Source organism: Lagopus muta, chromosome 19 (genome assembly GCF_023343835.1).
Source record: "Lagopus muta isolate bLagMut1 chromosome 19, bLagMut1 primary, whole genome shotgun sequence".
Lineage (NCBI taxonomy): Eukaryota > Metazoa > Chordata > Aves > Galliformes > Phasianidae > Lagopus > Lagopus muta.
The window spans coordinates 6,990,322-7,008,790 of NC_064451.1; the positions used below are offsets into that span (position 1 = coordinate 6,990,322).

The 18,469-nt window shown below is 51.6% G+C and overlaps 1 protein-coding gene across 3 annotated transcripts in view; it reads right to left on the reverse strand.

Moving 5' to 3' along the window:
- Positions 1-341: 341 nt before the first annotated feature.
- FAM163B (family with sequence similarity 163 member B) overlaps positions 342-18,469 on the reverse strand; it is a 28,321-nt gene continuing 10,193 nt past the window's right edge. The window contains exons 1-3 of one of the 3 annotated variants that reach the window (XM_048965925.1): positions 13,222-13,921; positions 919-1,034; positions 342-813 (exon numbers count right to left, since the gene is read on the reverse strand). In XM_048965925.1, the coding sequence (XP_048821882.1) occupies positions 424-813; positions 919-1,011 (483 nt within the window). In that variant the 5' untranslated portion in view covers positions 1,012-1,034; positions 13,222-13,921 and the 3' untranslated portion in view covers positions 342-423. Of the gene's footprint in view, positions 814-918; positions 1,035-7,940; positions 8,055-13,221; positions 13,922-18,469 lie in introns of those variants that run through there. The other 2 variants (XM_048965926.1, XM_048965927.1) reach the window with 2 other exon arrangements.

Genomic DNA, 18,469 nt, shown 5'->3' on the forward strand with positions numbered 1-18,469 from the left:
CTGGCTGTGTGTGTTTGCACACCAGGGCCAGCAGCCCCCAGGTGCCACATCTCCCTACAGCACAGCAGCCTTGCAGCTCGAGACGCTTTGCAGCCTCCCATCTCGGCCCACCACCCACTGGTGGCTGATGGCCATTTTCTCTGTATAAAAGGATGCACAATATCAAAATCCTCTTTATAAAAGAAAAAAAAGAAATGCAACGCAGCACTAGAAAACCTCACGTCCCAGCTGCCGTCAAGCCCCCCTCACTACCCTCTCCATTACACTGAATTTTAACTCATCCCTGCCAATGCAGCAATACATTCAACTTTCTTTCCCCCTTCCCCCCACCCCCAACTCCACTTTTTTTTTTTTTTTTTCCCTTTAAATTTTATTTTAAAACACTGTGGTGGATTATAAGAAGTCCTCCATGCAGCGCAGGGCTCACACGTCGGTGCTGATGCTGCGACTGCGGGAGAAGGCTTCACGCATGGCTGAGAGCCGGTTGGGGTTGAGAGCCTGCAGGTTACCCACGCTCACCGGCAGGTCGAGCTCCTCCTGGCTGACGGTCTGGAAGCTGACCCGGTCCCCCCCGTTGTGCAGCTCCTCAGGGGGCTCCTGCAGGAAGAAGGTTGGAGGCTCATACTGCCCGCAGCCCGGGCAGCCGCTGCGACTCGGCGTTGCCTTCTTGCTGAAGGGTGAGGAGCCGTAGAGGGACGGCCCGTTGGTCAGCACTACGTTGCGGTTGCAGTGGAGCGGAGGGATGTGGGAGTGCATGGCGAAGTCGGGCTCCTCCTCATCCTCCTCGGATTCATCCTTCTTGCAGCAGTAGTACTGGAACGGGATGGGGCTCAGCTGGGATCCCAACACTCTCGCACCACGCGTGGGAGATGGGATTGGTTTACCCTATCCCACCTCCATCACATTGCCCTGCCTTACCTGGAGCCTACAGTAGCAGAGGACAGCGATGATACAAAGTAAAATGACAGTTGCTAATATTCCACCTGTGATGACCACGGTCCCGGCTGTCATTCGCCCTCTTCTCCATTAACAGCCTGCAACAGAGAGCACATGGGGTGATGGAGGATAAGAGAAGATGGGATTGGACTGGTTGGGAAGGGTTGGAATGGGATTGGATGAGATACTTCACCCCCATTTGCAGAGAGCTCCCACTGGGTTTGCCTGCATGCTGCAAGCAGAAGGGTTTGTCCCCTCTCCTGCAGGGGATCCGGCTGGATGCCAGTACTGTGAAAGCCATCAAGGGAGCTCCCAACCCCTCCCAATGGCACCTGACAGCTGGAGGAGGATGGAAAAAGCCCAGAAGAACTTTGCTAAGTGTTATTGCAGCCCGCAGGTGGGCTGAGTAATTGAGCTCCAGCAACTGCAGGTTGATGCAGGGAGTGAGCAGGCAGCAGTGGGACACTATGGGAGTTGTACAAATGGTCCTGGCCAACCAGTCTGGGCATCACCAAGCTACTCTGGATGCAGAATGGGGGTCTAGGGAAGTAAAACCTGCATGATGCCAGCATGGGGTTTGGCCATGAGCCTCACAGCCCCTTGGCACACCCCATGCTTTGTGTTGGGGATGGGGACTTGCTCATGGCACGTGCCTGGCTCCTGCTTGGAGCTTCACAGCAAGTGGGGGGTTGGAGCCATGCACATTTTTCCTCTGAGCTTATAATCCATTTTCCTCATGAAAACAATGTGGTATTTTAATTTGGAATAACTGGAGCTGCTAAGTGAGCCTTTAACGAGTGCAGGGCCAGGCACTCTTCTCCCCCACAAAGCAGCAGCATGGGACGAAGCCGCACAGTGCAGTGGGCTCCTTGCTTTGCTGTGGCCAAGATGAAATCAAGGGAGCATGATGGTACATGGGATGATGCTTCTGAAACCTGCATTGCAGCCAGTGCTGTGGCCAGAGCATCACAGGGACGTTGCAGTCCCTATGTCTGAGTAGCATCTCCCTCCCCCTAAAGCATCCACAGGGGTTTTAGCACAGACACAGCAAAAGTATGAGGCCCCCATGTCCTGAGCTGAGCAGATGCACAGTGCAAGATGAACACAAGCCCTGCAGTGCTTGCTCTGAGCATCCCTATCCCAAAAACTTGAAATTCCCACCATCCTGTGCAGAATAATGCCAAACTCTTTACCCAGGGGGGATAATGGGGACAGTCACAGCTGTAACACATCCCTCCTTACAGCAGCATCACTCCACAGCCCAAGAGCTGCAGGCATCAGTCTGGGATTGGGATAAATGACATAAATTGACAGAGAGAGCAAACTGTGACCACCTACCCGACAAGTGCTTTAACAAAGCTGGCCTCCAGCTCATGATATCAGGTTAAACCAAAAAACCAGCTTCCCCAAACCCAAATTACTTCAGCACCTGAGGAAAAGCAACTGTATCTGTCAGGGATTTAACTTGCTTCCAAAGAAAATAAATCTGTGGCATATTTTCAGGTGCTTAATGTCCTGCTAAAGTTGGGTAAGTACTGAATGGATAAAGCAGTATCACATTTTATGCTGCTGCTGAGCAGAGCTGTAGGAGCAGGGAATTTGTGCTGCTGTGTAATGGCCGAGAGCTTCTTGTACAGCCACAGGATAAGAGCCCTGCCAAATCCTGCCCTATTTTTGCCCTGGGACAAAAACCCTGTGGGGGTTCAGAGCAGGAAGACAACAAGCCTTCCAAAATTGCAGCAGTGATGTGGAAGCATCAGTGCTCCAGCCCTGGGACCTTTGCTGCTCCCATTTGCTCACCGTGAATTAAAGGGTTGCACGTCCCAGGGGAAAGCAAGGGGGAACACACAGCAATTTTCTCTGCATTCCTCCCACCCAACCCCCAGTGCCCTGTGGTCAGCCATGCATGGCATGACAGCCACTGCCCTGCTCAGAGCAAGGCCATTTGTATCACACTATTTCTCCTCCCGTAACATACTTGTCTGCTTAAAACCATGTACCTGGAAGCATTAAACTCTCCAGCGTGCAAAGGAGGGAGGGGGGAAAAAAGCCCATAAGCAGAACAATTCCTGTCTAGACCTCCTTTTTACATTTGTTCCTAATTTCACGCTCTGCAGGCTCCCAGGTTCATATATTCAGTAATAAATATCTTGGTAAAAGGAAGTGCTTTGCAGCTCCGCTGTGGTCTTGGGGAAGGTATGCAGGAGCCTCGCTATGAGGAACACAGGCACCAGCAGACGTGTCTACAGCCACTTGGCTCCTTCCATGTCCCTGGGGAAGGTGAGGAGCCCTCGAGCTATGGAGGATACCTGAGCTCCCCATCGAGCCTCAGATACCTTCCTGCACAACTGCTCCAGGCTGAGAGTTTTGACACAGGCACAACCTTGTGCCATTTGCCTGGTTCTGCCAGGACATCTCAGGCTGAGTAGTTCCAGCCTGCAGCAGATGGAGTTTGATGCAAGAGAAAATGGGCTTTTGTGTTCCTTGCAGCTTGGAGAAGGAAGAAGTAGAGCTCTCATTGGCTCCAACTCCTGACTGATGGCTTCTTCCCTTGCTCCAGATGTTGCAGTGCTGCAGACACAGTCGGATGCTGGACTCTGCTGCTACCTGCAGGAAGACAGCTAGGGACTGCTAGGGTGAGCATACTTAGATTTCTTTAAGAGACCCTCAAGTTCTGGTTAAACCAGACTGTGGGATTTGTGGCAGGAAAAACCTGATCAGGACTTGCCACGAGCAGAGTCTACACTCATTGCACCCCCTCCCATTCTTTCCCATCCCATCCCAACAGTCACCCCAAAGCCTTTTGCACTACTTGGAAGTGCTGTGATGGTAAGCCTCCAAAACTGAACCTCAGATGGATACACTGGTTCCACTAAAGCTGTGCCCTCATAAAGACACTGCATCTCACCCACACAGGTAGGCCCATGGCCTGTTTTACTGCAGCAAGCTTTCTGCATCCCCTGCCAGCTTGAGACCTGATCCTCTGCAGCACACCCAACCCACAGAGCAGCCATTTCCCAGCTCTTCCACGCACATCCAACCCTGATGCCAATCCTTCCAGTTACATCCCACTTTGGAAGAAAGGGAAATTGATCAGCAAGGGGAAAAAGGGGGAACATGCAGAACATCCCACTGTGCCCTGGAGCCTGGTACCAAGGTTTTGCCTGAGGGTGAACCCAAAAGGGGAAGCAGCAAACAGCTGCTAGCAGCTCAAATACGTTTGGTAGCCAATGCAGCCTGATTCCTGCATTTCTCCCAGTTCCTGTAATCCTACCCAGTCAATGAACGAGAGCTGGGCTGCTCAGAACAGCAGGGCAGTGTGCCAGCGCAAGGCTTTGCACACAGGGAGCCAGTGGGCCAGGCAGCTGCCAGCAATATGGGCAGAGAACGAGGCTCCCCAGCTGCAAAGCCCCCGGAGCACAGGGCTGCACCACTCCTGCATGCTCAGGATAACGCAGGCATAAAGATTGCCTCTATCATAGCTCACAGTATGGTCCTCCGTGCCCCAGGATTGCTCCCCTCTGCTCTGCCCCTTCCTAGTGTTAATGCTCCCAGAGCAATGCCAACACCAGGGCAATGGAGACAGTCAAACATCACACTCCTTCTGCCTGCTCTCATCATCACCCTGCACCATTTTATATCCCAAAGCACTTTGTTAAACGTTACACAGCAGTCTCAAAACTGACAGAAAAGCCACTATATTCCTGATGGGCAGTGGAAGACTTTTCCATATGCTGTGGGTTTGCATCCTCACAGGTGACATCAGAGCAGAACCCAGCACAGCATGCCCAAAACATCACACACGTTACAGCCACTCTGAGTTTCAGGTTTTCCTACACCAGATACCACAGAAAAGTTTGCAACAACCAGGCAATCATGGGACAGTTCAGGATCCCCCCACCCTAATTAATGTTATTAGGATTTAAAACAGAAACCAGCTCAGAGAGCCTTCTGAATGCTCACTTCTGAATGCCCACAAAGCAAATCAATTCAGGGGATGCCAGCCCCAGCACAGAGCAAGAGGGAACACGCACACAGCAATAATGAAGCAATAATGTTGTTTAATACAACTAAATCACACCTAATGTAAAAACAATATTTGCACAGCTCATCAAAGCATCACCGAGGCTTAGTGAGCACAACTCCAGGCATAGATGTCAGCAACTGCAGCTGCTAAAAGGAGAGCGGTGGTGCTGCTGGGGAGGGACAGAAGAAACACCACCTGGTGCCATTGCAGTGCCCTGGGATCTTTTCAAGGCGTAGCTAACTCCATATTAAAGAGGACAGGGAAGGAGTTGGCAGCTGCTCCAGCACACCTGGAATAAAGCAGGGTAAGCTACACTGGAAAGCTTTGCCCTCCTCAATCCCATCTGTCCCTGCCCAAACAACCCCGCTCTGCGTAAGCACCAGGAATCATTTCCATACATCCGCTGTCATCCAGAAGACTCCTAAGCTGTCTGAACTCCTTCTGAAAGGAAAAAACAAAAAGACAGGCTGTCTTTCCACCCTGCATCATTTAATCTCCTCTTGAACTGCGGCTTAGTCCGCCTGAGATATTAGCATCAGAGAGCAGGTTTTGGTATTAGCAGCTTGAGATAAGCTGCAGTCAGTGCTAAGGGGGAAAATAAGAGAGAGGGTGGGGAGAGCCCCCAGCAAGGAGCTGCTCCTGGCCATCCATCTCTGCCTCGATTTCCACTTCTTTCTGTTCCAGTGGGGACTGCTCCATCTCCATCACCACCCAGCACAGAGCAGCTGAAAGGTTACAAAGACCCAACGTGCAGAAAACTGAGCACTGAAGTTGGAAAAAGGGGGATTTGTCCTTCTGCAAATGCTGTCCTGAGAGCGCGATGCTGCTGGCAGAGGACAGCACCTGGCTTGGAGCAGAAGCTGTCTTCAGCAGTTCTCACCAAGTGACTGATGCTGACGCAGAGGACAAGGGCAAAGCACTGAGGAATTGTGACACTGCAGCCAGGATGGCCCAGGCAGTGGGAAGGCTGTCACACAGCAGCACATCACCAGGTCACAGTGATTCCTTGAGCTGTGGTGAGATCTGTGCTCCTCCATGTCATGGTGCTGGGGGGGGGGGAGAACAAAGAATCCCACCTCATCCAGGACCCTACAGGTGCTGAGGCTCCATCAGGATGGGGAAAGGAAGGAAGTAAGGACAGACGCACACAGGGTGCGATTCCATAAAGCAGTAAATTCACTCAGCTTTGCATTTCCACAAGGTGAGAGCGCAGCTCAAAAAGGTCTTCTGCAAAGGATCCAGGAACAGCTCAGCTGAGCCTTGTTTGCTCAGGACCGATGGGCCCATGGGCTGGGGACAGCAGAAGCACTGTTTCCTTGGGGTCACTAAATGATGCAAGCTGGGAGCTCTGGGGAGAATCCTCTGTCCAGCTGCAGGAAAGGGCTTTCACCCCATTTAGTGAATTACCCCATGTAGGGTCTCTGCTGGGTGTCATGGACAGGGGAGCTGATCTTGGCTGCCCCAGGGAGATGAGCAGCAGCCATGGATGGACCCCCAGGGCTGCTTCAGCAGCAGCATCCAGAATCTCCACGGAGATACAACACACCTTTTTTGCCTTAAAAACAACAACAAAACTCCACAAAAAAGGTAGGGAGTTTCCATAGCTACAGCTTTACACCGCTCACACAAAGGCTCAGGCCGAACCCATGCAAGGGAAAGCAAGCAGAGTGTTTTTCCCTCTCCAGCCCAGCAAGTTAGCATGGTGCATGAATCAACAGAGAGAAAAGAAGGCAATGTGCTTCCTCATGGCTCACAATCAGGAGTTTCCTTATGGGCAGTAAAATCTCCTTATGTTCTCATTTCTAATAGGGATTTATCTTTGCTACATCAGGGGAATTAATACGGGCCGTTGTCTGAGAGGGTAATTTCCAGACTGTTGGCAACTCTGCTGAACCGTTTTCAGTAAATTTCCCCTTTATTTCCCTCTTCTTACTTCTGCTACAGCTTTTTCTGAGAGATCAGAGGGAGAAAACCCACCACAACGAGACAACCCTAATCAAAAAAGCAGAAGAGATAAAGTAATTCATAGAGCTCAGCTGAAAACCATCATTAGGCAAAGAAAGGAGCAGGGAAAACCTTCACATAAAGTGCTCTACTTAAAAGCACGTGGGCTTAGCAGAGCTGCTGAGATCAAATGTTTGAAATATCGACTGTTCCCAGGGATGGCATCTTTCAGAAATCAAAACACATGCGATGTATCTTTTTGCCTGGCATCAGCACTGGGACGATGCAAGCACTGCCTTTGAAATGACTCCTTGATCCAGAGAGGCCCTGGAGAGCAATGCAGCGATGTTCCCTGTGCATCCTCCCCACATCCCCAGAGCCAAAGTAGCACTGCTGCCACCAGGCTGAGCTGGGGATGGTTTTTATCAGGCCCAAGGAAGGGGGTGGGTGTCCACCAGCGACCCCTGAGCATCCAAACCTCTGCAGATCTCTGTTTTTGAGCAAAACAGAAGCTCTGGGTACAGCATTTCAGCATTTAAAGGTTTACCCAACACTCTGCAGCCAACAGCGCTGCCACAACCCAGCAGTATTTATAGGTTTTATTTGCTTTCAGTCAAGTGGTGAAGGCACTACCACAGGTTGCCCAGAGAGCTGGCAGTGCCCCATCCTTGCAGACACTCAAGGTCAGGGGATCTGAGCACCTGGTGGAGCTGTGGGTGGCCCCGATCACAGCAGGGAGCGGGACCAGCTGGCCTTGAAAGGTCCCTTCCAGCTCAAATGATTCTATGATCTCAGACAGTAGTCCAGCTGCCCTCTGTCTACTTACAAAGGTACCCAGAGAGCAAGTAAAATCAGCGCTTGGTTTCTTAGAATCTGGTATCAAAGCCTTGCATTTTCTATAAGTTCAATGGTATAACACGATGGAAAGCACAGCAATAATATCAGGGTAGCAAAGTCTGCAGCTGCAACAAACGAGGACAAGTCCAAACACAGTAGATACAGACACAAAAACAAAAGAAGAAAATTTGCTTACCTTCAGAAGGCCTCAAGCGTGCAGGGATCTCTAGCAAGATACCCACACCTCCAATGCCAGTGCTTAAATGAGGTCTGGGCAGGGGTGGATCCTGACTGCAGCCCTTCTGGTCATTCAGTGCATTGAATACACCTGAGCACCCCTGGGTTGGCCCTGCCTTCCCACCAGGTGCTCAATTACTGCTTCAAGCCCTGACTTAGCATTTCTGCTCCACTAACCTATCTTGTTTTGTTTCAGCATAGAGGAAAAACAAAAGGCTGATGCCAGAAGCTCAAGGGAAAATAAACGCCACCAAGAAAATCCCACTTTCCATGGGCTGAATCCCACCAGCCACTGTGAGAATCGGGAATAACTCTTGGGCTGTCAGCAATGCTAAACTGTTGCAAATCAGTCCTACAGGGACTATGAAGTGAATAACAGCAAAATCACAACCCAACCACAAAGTCTGCCTAATGGCAAGCCCCAATCAACGTTCATTATCCCCCTGCTCCCACCTCCACTCCCACACAGGCAGCACGGCTATTTTCCCCCAGATCCCACTGCTAATCTTCCCAGGGCTGAGCTACCCAGCAGGCAATGCCATCAGAAGGAGAAAGATCCTTTTCTTTCCACATGAGAGCCTTCCAAATGGCATTCCTGCCAATCCTTGCTTGCAGGCACTGCACAGCCCTCGAGGCCACGTATCTCCTGAGCTTCTCCAGCACCCAGGGCACCAAAATCTCAAATCCCTGCTCAAAGCTGAGTCTCCAGCAGCATCAATACTGTAGCTTTTTCCCCTGAGGGAGCATGCCTTGCATTTCCACTAAAGGCACCATATCTTGCTATGTAACACACGCATATTTTGTTAACTAAAGGGCAGCAATATGCGCTCTATTGTACCGTGAGTGATTTCTACAACTGCAGATGCAGCAGAATCAAATTGCAGCAACTGTTTATATCAAAGCAGAGCTGCTACTGACTGTTGATCAACCTAAACACTGAAGGGCTGGCCAGGTTTTCCCTAAGACAACCCAGCCTTCCCCATATAACCCATAACATCCCCACCGCTGGCAGGAGCAGTGTGGCTACCGCTAGAGGGATGCGAGCAGAGCTCGAGCATCCGCACCTTGGGCAGCATCTGCTGGGGGCCAGGGGTGATGGAAAAGCAGAGATAACCACTGCAGGGTCACTGTGGGACTGCAGGCAGCCCGGCGTGGGGGATTCCCTGCACATAGCAGCTTGCAGTCTGGCTGAAAAGGCAGACAACAGAAACAGAAAAACGAGAGTTAATGGTTTGCCAGAGTTCGGGCAGGAAAACCCACAACAGAGCTTGAAATGAATCCAAATCCACTCCAAGAGCAAAAGGGATACGGATGTAAAGTGCAGGGCAAAGCCAATGCAACATGCTTGGCTCAAAGGGGGATGCTCGCTCGGAGCTCGGAGCAGCTCAGCACATCAGCTCATTGCATGCACTATTTCCTAGGGGAAAGCGACCTGAGTAGGGACATGATCTGGGGCACAGGGATGGCTGAGCCCATCACAGGCTGCAGGAGTCCCCTGTGCATCCTCCAGCATTTCGTCTCACCACAAGTGTTTGCTCTCATTAAAGCTTTAACCTCAGCCCGAACCTCTTGGTGGGTGAAAGGGCAGCGTGGTGCTGGCTGATGCCAGCTCTGCAGGTGCAGGAGGAAGGGGCAGTGCTACCAGGGGCCACTTGGGTCCACTACGGTCCAGCTGAGACTCTCAGGCTGCTGAAGAACAAGGGACTGCTCTGCCCAGGGAAATATAAAATGACAAAAGACTTCTCCCAGCTTGCTCCCTTCCAGCACAGAGTTAGGAAATCTCAGCCATGCAGAGCACCCACCGCTTGCAATTCACACACTAATGAGTTTATGGGCTTCTGCAGCTCAAAGCCTGTGATGAGCTTGTGCCCAAGGCAGAGCCACAGTGTGGCCTAAAGCCATCCCTAAAGCTGGTGGTGCAGAGGCTGCATCCCTGCTGATGGGGATATCATCACCTTCATCCCCTGCTGAGTGCCCTCAGGGCAAGGTAAGGAGCCAACAGTCAGGTGCACACCACTGAGCCTTGATCCAACAGCACTGAAGCAAACAGACACAAATCCACATATTTTCTGTTTGGACCACGTCCCGAGGACAGGCTAAGACTTTCTTTCGGGTTTCTGCTAACTTCATTCTGAAAGGTCTCTTAGAAAAAGGCAATTATCACAGTGCCATTAAGGCTTTCCTCGTTGCATGGCCGGATAACTCGCCTGGAGTCTCTCGAAATAACCTTTAAACAATAGATCCTGTCTTGTTTACTGAATGTTTCCAAACTCAACAGTAATGCATCCAGATGTCACCCGTGTCTACTGTGGACCCGACTATTTCTGGAAATGCACCAAGGGCAGATTGCAAGGATAATGTCACAGGGAGAATATGACAAGTCTCCATCTCTGTGATAAAAGCACAGTGGTGTGCCTCAGGGTGGTGGGACACAGCCCTGCTCCTTTCCTGAGCAGTGCTGGGCAGGTGTTGTCAGCTCATGCTCAGATGGGGACAATGTGTGTGTGTTCCTGCCCAGCACAGCTTGGTGAGCTCATAGACTGCCTGGATTAGTGTTTGTCACTGTGAATGGCTTCAGTGCTGGGGAAAAGGAATGCGGAGAGAAGCACTGGGGACAGCCGGCAGGGGCTTGGGGAGCAAGCCTTGGCTCAGCCTGTATGAAGATGAGCACCAGCTCTGCCTCATCGCGGGTGTGATCCCTATCTGAAGGGAGAGGGAGATCAAAACTCCACACCTGACTCACCTCAAGTCTGCACTGTGCAGCATCAGCACACAGCCAGGGATGGCGTGACATCAGCTGTGCTGGCACTGCTGAGCCCCAAAATTCTCCTCTAACAGAAGAGGAGCTGGGAGCCAGGAGCACTTGGATGCCGAGCAGCCCATCCCCAGCAGTGGCTTTGTCACCGCTCCTCAGCCTCAGCCTTCCCACGGATGGATGACTTCTCCAACAAGCATCATCAGCTGAAAACACATCGCCTGTCCTCTGCAGAGCCAGCCCTTGTGACTTCGGCCTGATTCAGCCCCATTCCCAGTCCCCACGCCATGTCTGACACGGGCACATTGCGACCCGCACCATCCATGGCAGCCAGGTCCTCCCCTGGTGCTCTGAGCTGCCCTAAATGGGTCACGGACCTCGTTAAGCTGTCTGAGAATGATTCAAAATGCTGTCATGACTTTTCATCTTCCTCCAACCTTTGCAGCTGACCTGTGCTCCGGGCTGCTCCTGCAGGGATCGCAGGGCTTGGAGGTTGCTGATGTCTCTTGTTCGGATTGGCCTCAGCTGTGATCCCAATGGGGCTGAAAAGTCTGGGCAGGGTCAGAGTCCATCACCCTACATATTTTTAGTCTCTCTGCCAAGCTGCAATGTTGGAACATGATTTTTTTTTTTAACAAAAGGTGAACAAATCCTGCCAACTGCAATAAATTAGATCACGAGGAGAGGAGGAGATAGACAACGACGTGGGGAACAGTGTAAATTAGAACAGGAATGAGCGGCAAGCTCAACCCAACACCTGCCCCCTCTCCTCCACCCCTCCCCTGCTCTTTCTCAGCACTGTCACATCAGGAGCACTGCCAGATACAAATACCTCTTGGCTGGCCATGCCCCTAGCTACGGAGTGATAAATCAGCATCAGTCACTTTGGGGGGATTTTGCCGAAATTCTTTATCTCTTTGGAGCACCAGCACTGTTTCCTAAGACTCCTTGTCACTGCTCTGCACTGACAGAACACTGACATGCAGAGGAAGGAGGTTACAGCCTTAATTACAGCTGCACTGTCTTTAAGGTGTTTGAAATCTCTTTTCACCGACTGACAGCCACGGTGCATTTTGCTGCTGATTCCAGATGAGAAGAGAAACAGCCACAAAAGGCTGCCAGCAGCATTCCGTTACTCACACACCACCACAGCAGGGCCAGCAACTAAAGGCAGCTGTGAGGACAAGCCGTGCACTGAGTTTATGCACAATTTACATAAACTCACTTTCCTTAACTGCATTATAATTTAGCTGCTTACTCAGTGAGGACATCAGATGCAATGACTGAAACCCCAGTCATACCGGTACGGATGCTCCAGTGAGGTCACCCAGGAGCACTGTCTGCACTCTAAGCATCGGGATGTCAGCCAGCTTTCCTAAAATGACAGCCATCCATCATGGAAGAGCACGATTTTACCATCGAGGTTTTATGCTGATTTCACTGCTCTTTTTTAGGCTAGAAGACAATCTGTTGAACCTCAGAGTGCTGTCTTCTCTTACCTTTAATTTATTCTGTCAGAAAACTGTCTACCTTAATGAGTATGAGCACACCCCCACTACCTTCCAAGTTTGGTGATCTGTTATGTCAAGTATAAATAATCCTGTCTGAAACCGCTCGATAGGGGGAAATGAAAAGCCATCTTCCCTCGGGGGATTTCTCTCCCCCACAGCCCCCCCATCCTGCAGAACAAACACCGTCCATGTGCTTCCACGAGCTCAGCCCCAGCCAGCTGCTGTATTAACCAGATAGTGCTCAAAGCAGCAGATCATCCTGCTGTCACCTTCCTTGCATTCAACCCTGGATCTCTCTCCATTCCCACTGCTTTGGGGCTGCTCTGCTGCCTGACCCAGACAACGCAGGGTGTTCCTATGTCCATTGGAGACAGGACAGCAGATAGGAAGGACCCTGGTGTTGGCCACATGGCTGTGGGTGAATGCCCTGAGAGGGGCCAGCTTTGTCCCCAAACCACACATGCAACGAGAGCAAGCTGTCCCCAGAGTGGCCAAGGACACGACCTGAGCACTCAGGTGAAGGAAAGCATCCCACCCCAGCCCCGAGAGATGCTGTCACTTCCTCCTTTGTAGATACAGCTTTAGAACTAAAGATGCTGTAGGAACAGCAGCACCAAGCTTGGAGCATCCCGGTGTTTATCATCCTGGGCTAAAGCGTTGGCTGGACCACTCTCCCCAAGACAGGCTATCAGGGAGCAGAATGCTGTGCAATTCTCCATGTCCATCTCCCCCCTCCAAACCCCTGCCAGCCCCAGCCTGCAGCCGGAGCTCGTCCTCTGCTCTCCCCTTGCAGGCATTCTCCCAGGACTACCCCAGCACTCCAGGATACATCAGGAAGAGGAGAGGGGGGGGGGAGGGGGGAAGAAGAGAAATAAGCAGGGGAAAATCACTGCTGAGAGCCCCCCCGGAGCAAAGAATGAGGGCATGGAGAAGGAGTGGAGCGCCGGTGCTCTCCCCTTTTCCTCCCGTCTTACCTTCAAGCGGGGGAATGGTGCCGGATCGCTCAGGTGAGGACCGCGTCGTCTCCTGAAGTCTCCAGCTCGGAACGCATCAATGCGGGAATGAAGAAAAAAAAAAAAATAAAAAAAAAAAAAAAAAAAGGAGAAGAGTAGAAATAAATAAACAAATAAAATTAATAAATTAAAATAATAATAATAATAACAGTGATTTGCGGGGAGGGGGGGGGGGTATAAATAAAGTGAATGATAAACAAGACGGAAGGCCGATGCCGGCTCAGGGAACCGAGCGGGAGAGCCGGCAGCGGGGATCCTCTCGGCACATGGCCGGTGCCGGCAGCAGCCGCGGCGGTGCGGGGGAGCCGCTCCCTCCCCGCCCCGCGCCCCGGCGCCAACCGGGCCGCCAATGAGGGCGGTGCGGAGCAGCGCGGGCCCCCCCTCCTCCTTCCCCGCTTCCCCCCCTTCTTTCCCAAAGCCCCGCACCGGGGCTGCACGGGTAGAGGCGCGTGAACGCGGTGCCCCCTTCTTTCACAGCACGCCGCCGCTGCCGGGTCCTCCTCTACCTTCTCCTCCTCACCTCGCTGCAGGGGGAGGGGGGTTGGATACAGAGGGATGGAAGCCCTCGGTGCATAGAGACGGGAACCCCCCTGCAGAGCCTGATGTCTCCGCACAGAGCGCGGTGGTCCCGCACGGATCCTCCATCCCAGTGCTGGCACATCCTAACCCCTCTATACCCAGCAAGGGAAAAGCATCAGGATCAATCCCTCTGCCCCCCCCCCCCCCCCCCCCCCGTGCTCCCCACTTAGCCCCACAAGCATCCCGTGGCTTCTCACACGTTACACGGCTTTGTCCCACGCGCCATTCACCAGGAGTTAACGCTGAGGTTTTGGTAAGAGCCGCTCTCTCCCGTTTCCCTTCCCAGCACCACCCCAGCGACTCGGGGAGCCCCATCCTCAGACCCCCTCCCCTCCCCCCGGCTCTATAGCTCTGAGCACACCGCTCTCTGCACGAGCAGAGGTGGCACAGAATTACATCCTCATCCGAGTGGCCATCAAAGAGTGGAGAGGGAAAAGGTTCTTGTGTCCCAAAGCCGAAAACAAAAGCATTTGGTAACAGAGAAAAGCTGTTGCTTGGAGCCAGTCCTCAGGCAGGTGGGCTCCCCCCGGGGCTGTTGTCGCTGCTGTCCCTAACACTGAACTTCATGTTTCCTTTTGGCCCTCTGCTGCTTGTCCTGTCCTCTACTGATGGAACAATTGGTCTCTGGTCCTCTCACAGCACACCTGCTCTTTTTAAGATACTGTCTCTTATAGCACTCTTCTAATCTATAGAGAGGGAAACAGTTGTATTTAATTAATTGCTCCCTAAATAAGCTAATTACCGCCAGTAATTTCAGCACACTTCGCATGCAGTTCAAACTCCTGAGCAGGGATCTGAGCACAAGTCTGACAGTGAGTAATGAAAGCAAGGGGACAACAAATAGTTCAGCTTTGGAAGGTCCACTTCAGAGCATCACTGTTTAATTATCACAGACCTTGCTGGTTAGCACTGAGCAGTCCATACCATGCTTCCTTTTCAGCTCTGCTTCAAGGTTGCTTGGACTTTGCGCAGTATATATTGGAAAGCTATGCCAAGAAAACACAATTTTAGCTTTTTATTACTTTTATGGGTCAAACGTCATTGTCTAGCAATTTATCACTGCATCTTTGTTTGGAAACGTGAAAGATAGAGGCTCGTTTTTGGACCATTCATTTCAGTTTCTGTGCTCGTATCCCAGCATGGAAATAAACAGCCTCCTTTCTTCCCAAGTGCTTTTATAATGAATATGTCAAAGCGATTCTTCACTGATCTGAACCCAGGACAGCAGCAAGGAAAAGCAATGTTACAGCAAGGACTTAGTGAATACTTGAGCTGCCTTCAGCAAGTATAGATCTTATTTGGTGGAACTCGAACACCAGATCTGTTTCTCTAAAAGCAGCCCTGCTAAGATCAGCTATCAAACCTGCAAAGGAGAGAAAGGTTTTCATGGCGTATTTCTGCAGCCTGTTGTGAGCACAGCCTCACTGTGCCAGGGGCTGAACGAGAACAGGGTGCAAAGAGCTGGAATCCCGCAGACTTTGCAACAGACATTTTTGCAGAAGGGAAGTGCTAATGAGGAGCTGCAGCATGGGAGCCAGTCGCAAGCCTCGAGAGCTGGCCACAGGCCAGTGACAACTTGCATTGGCTCTCCTTGCCGTTTGGAAGGGGTCCTGTGCCTGCCAAGGCTGTGGGATAAACAGAGCAGCAGCAGCCAGGAGCCAAACCATTTGTAGGCTTTAAGTAAGGTGCACACGTTGTAAGCAGCTGCTTCCCCCCAATGCCTCCATTGGTGTATGCACAGCGTAAGTGCCCTCCTGCATCCACACTGCATCCTCATACCTGCCTCAGGGTTTGGGATCAAACTGCCCAGGAATATCACATGATTTGCATCATTCAGCATCTGAACAAGGCATTTTTCCCCTCCTCCTTCCCCAAGGTACTGCTCACAATGTGCTGCCATCAGGGAGGAGCAGGCTCAAGCCTGTGACATGAGTGACAACTTCCTTCCAAACGTGGCTCCATTTGACCCTTGGATTACGTGGCCACCAAGCAGAACCAAAGCTGGATACAGCTAAAGTCATGTAGGACAAATCTGTAGTGGAGCCCCGTTGAATTATTCATGTATTTAATACTTATCCACTAATCTACCCTTTATTATACCTTCTGCTGACTCTCCTGTTACAGATATCAATGGCTATGGGAAAAGCTGTGAGGAGGGCTGGCAGCAGGGAGCAGAGCAATGCAGAATTGCTTTGGGGCTTCAGGAAAGGGAGCTGGAAGGCGATGAGGTGACCACAGGAGAGGGCCAAGGATGGCAAATGGAAACTCATCTGATCCTGCCTGGAGCATCTTTTGCTGGGACACGTGAATCTGTGTTACAATGCGTGGAGAAGGGTATTGCAAAGCCACTTTATTTATGGTACTTTTATTGGCAGGGGAGTGGGAGTGCAATACAATTTTAGCCACTGTGATGTCTCTATCTCCCTTACATTCCACCTCCATTTCTAGAGCCGTTTTTGCTCTGAATTACACAATTTCTCCAACTGCACAAAGGGACTTGCTGTACCTGGCATGGCTCAGCCTTGCTGGGTGAGGAGAGCTCCAGCAGCTGAGTGCAGGTCTCCAGCATCACCGGCCCCATTCCCCTCCCTCTGCAGGCAGCAGAATCCCATCCCATACGACAGCAATAGGGCTGCATGGCACTCAGCTCAGACGTGCTTGAGCCTGGAGAAAGGCACAATTCACACCATGGTCTGCGGGGAGCACATGAGGGAACCTCCAAGAGCTACGGAGCCTGGGACCACCATGATGTCAGTTTGGTTATGCTCCAGTTCTCAGATCCAGCTCAGATCTCTCCCACCTCCCACTGGCACCATCCACCGCATCGCACAGCCCTGTATAAACAAACCCAGCGAATGCTTTTGTCTCTTCCTGTCCTTCTCAGATATTTTGGGTATTTGTGGCAATCTCTCCTGTTTATATAACAAAGCCACAGCCCAGTGTTTGTGGCACCATATCCATGGTAACCCTAATATAGCATGCACAGGCAAGTAGGATTTCATTAGGTGGCTCAGCTGTGGCAGTGTTTGTGGGGAGCAGCAGGGATGGAATGTCTCTCTGGTGCAGGGACCTGGCTGCCCACCCACATCCCAAGGGGAAATGCTGCTCTTTTTTTGCTAGCTGTGGCCTGTCCCTGCTCCCACATCACCACATCACCCCATCGCCGTGCCACGGTGCTCGTTGCAACTCATCCTCCTCACCTTTCATGCTGCAAGGAGCTGCAGGTGTTCACCCAAGCTGCTCAGGATCCTCCAATGGGAGTCACGAAGCTGAGGTTCATTTCTGCCTCCAGTCTGGGGAGATTCCTCCAGTGGTGCAAGAGGGAGTACATTTGGTCCTGAGGAAAATAAAAAATAAAAAATAGAGAAAAAAAGGGAAACACCTTAGGGGAAGGCAGGAAAAGCTGGGAAGAGCAGAGGCTCTGCAAAGGTGATGCTCTCATTTGCAGCCCTCATGCTGTAGGACACAGGCACCAGGAGGAGGAAATGCCTTTTCCCACCCACTGCTGATGGGTTATGGGCTCCTCTAAGCATCCTGCCTCGGCCAGCACCCACGTTAGCTGTTGTGTTAAATAATGACTGTCTCTGGCAATGGTATGACACAAACCCACGGGCAAGAGGTGGGTCTGTCCAGAGAGGGGAATCAAGCAGAAATCCATGGGACCCTCCTCACCCCTGTGAGCATCTCTTCTATATGCCAGACCTCTCTGCCACCCCATTGGAGCCAGCCTGAGTCAGAGGCTGCTTAACCTCATCAACACCCAGGAAATCTGATCAGGGCAATGGCACAGGGCAGGATCTGGCCATGGACAGAGCCCTGGGGCACGGGATGCTGTGTGCGTGCTGCAGCCCAGCACAGCAGGAGCAGACAGCAGCCGTCCCTCTGTGCCCTCCCTCACCCTAATCGAATTTACATCCGTGTTAGCAAGGCAATGGATTATAGCTCGGAGGGGTGCTGCCTGCTTCAATCCTTAATTCAGCGCATCAGTTGTGCTTAAGCCTGCTTACCTGTAAGCAGAGCTGCTGCTGGGTTCAGACAGCACCTAGCATGGCCGAGCTGGTGTCTAAGGGACTGTCCATTAAAAAGAACCCTCCTCCAGGTGCTCAAGGCACTGTGCAGGTATCCTCTGTGCAGTACTGCTCTCTTAGTTCTTCTTGCTGGGGTGGATGGAGAAGAATAGAGGAGCTCTGCGGAGGATACAGGATACTGCCATGCTAATATCAGTGCAACAGTGCTGTGTGAGTTCCAGCAAGAGCTCAGCACTGGAGGAAAGCTGCTCTCTCTGTGCTCTGCTTTGAGGACAGGGGCTGAACATGCAGCCCTCCAGTGTCCCTCTCACCGACTGACATGTGGGAGTTGCTCTGAGATTGCCCCAAGCAGTCTGGGTGCCGGACTCAGCAAACTGGCATTGCTACCTCTAGCCTGAGTCTTAAAATATCCCCTAGAGCAAGACACAGAAGGCTGAATCCTTGCTCTGTCTGGATTTACGGGCAGCAACCTGGGAGAAACTAAAGAAGGGAGAGATATATATGTATTATATATACATGTTTTTCCTTCTCTTTAAGTAAATTCTCACTGCTTATCTCCAAAGTTCAGCTGTTTTCAAGCTGACCTGCCTGCCTGTTCCACT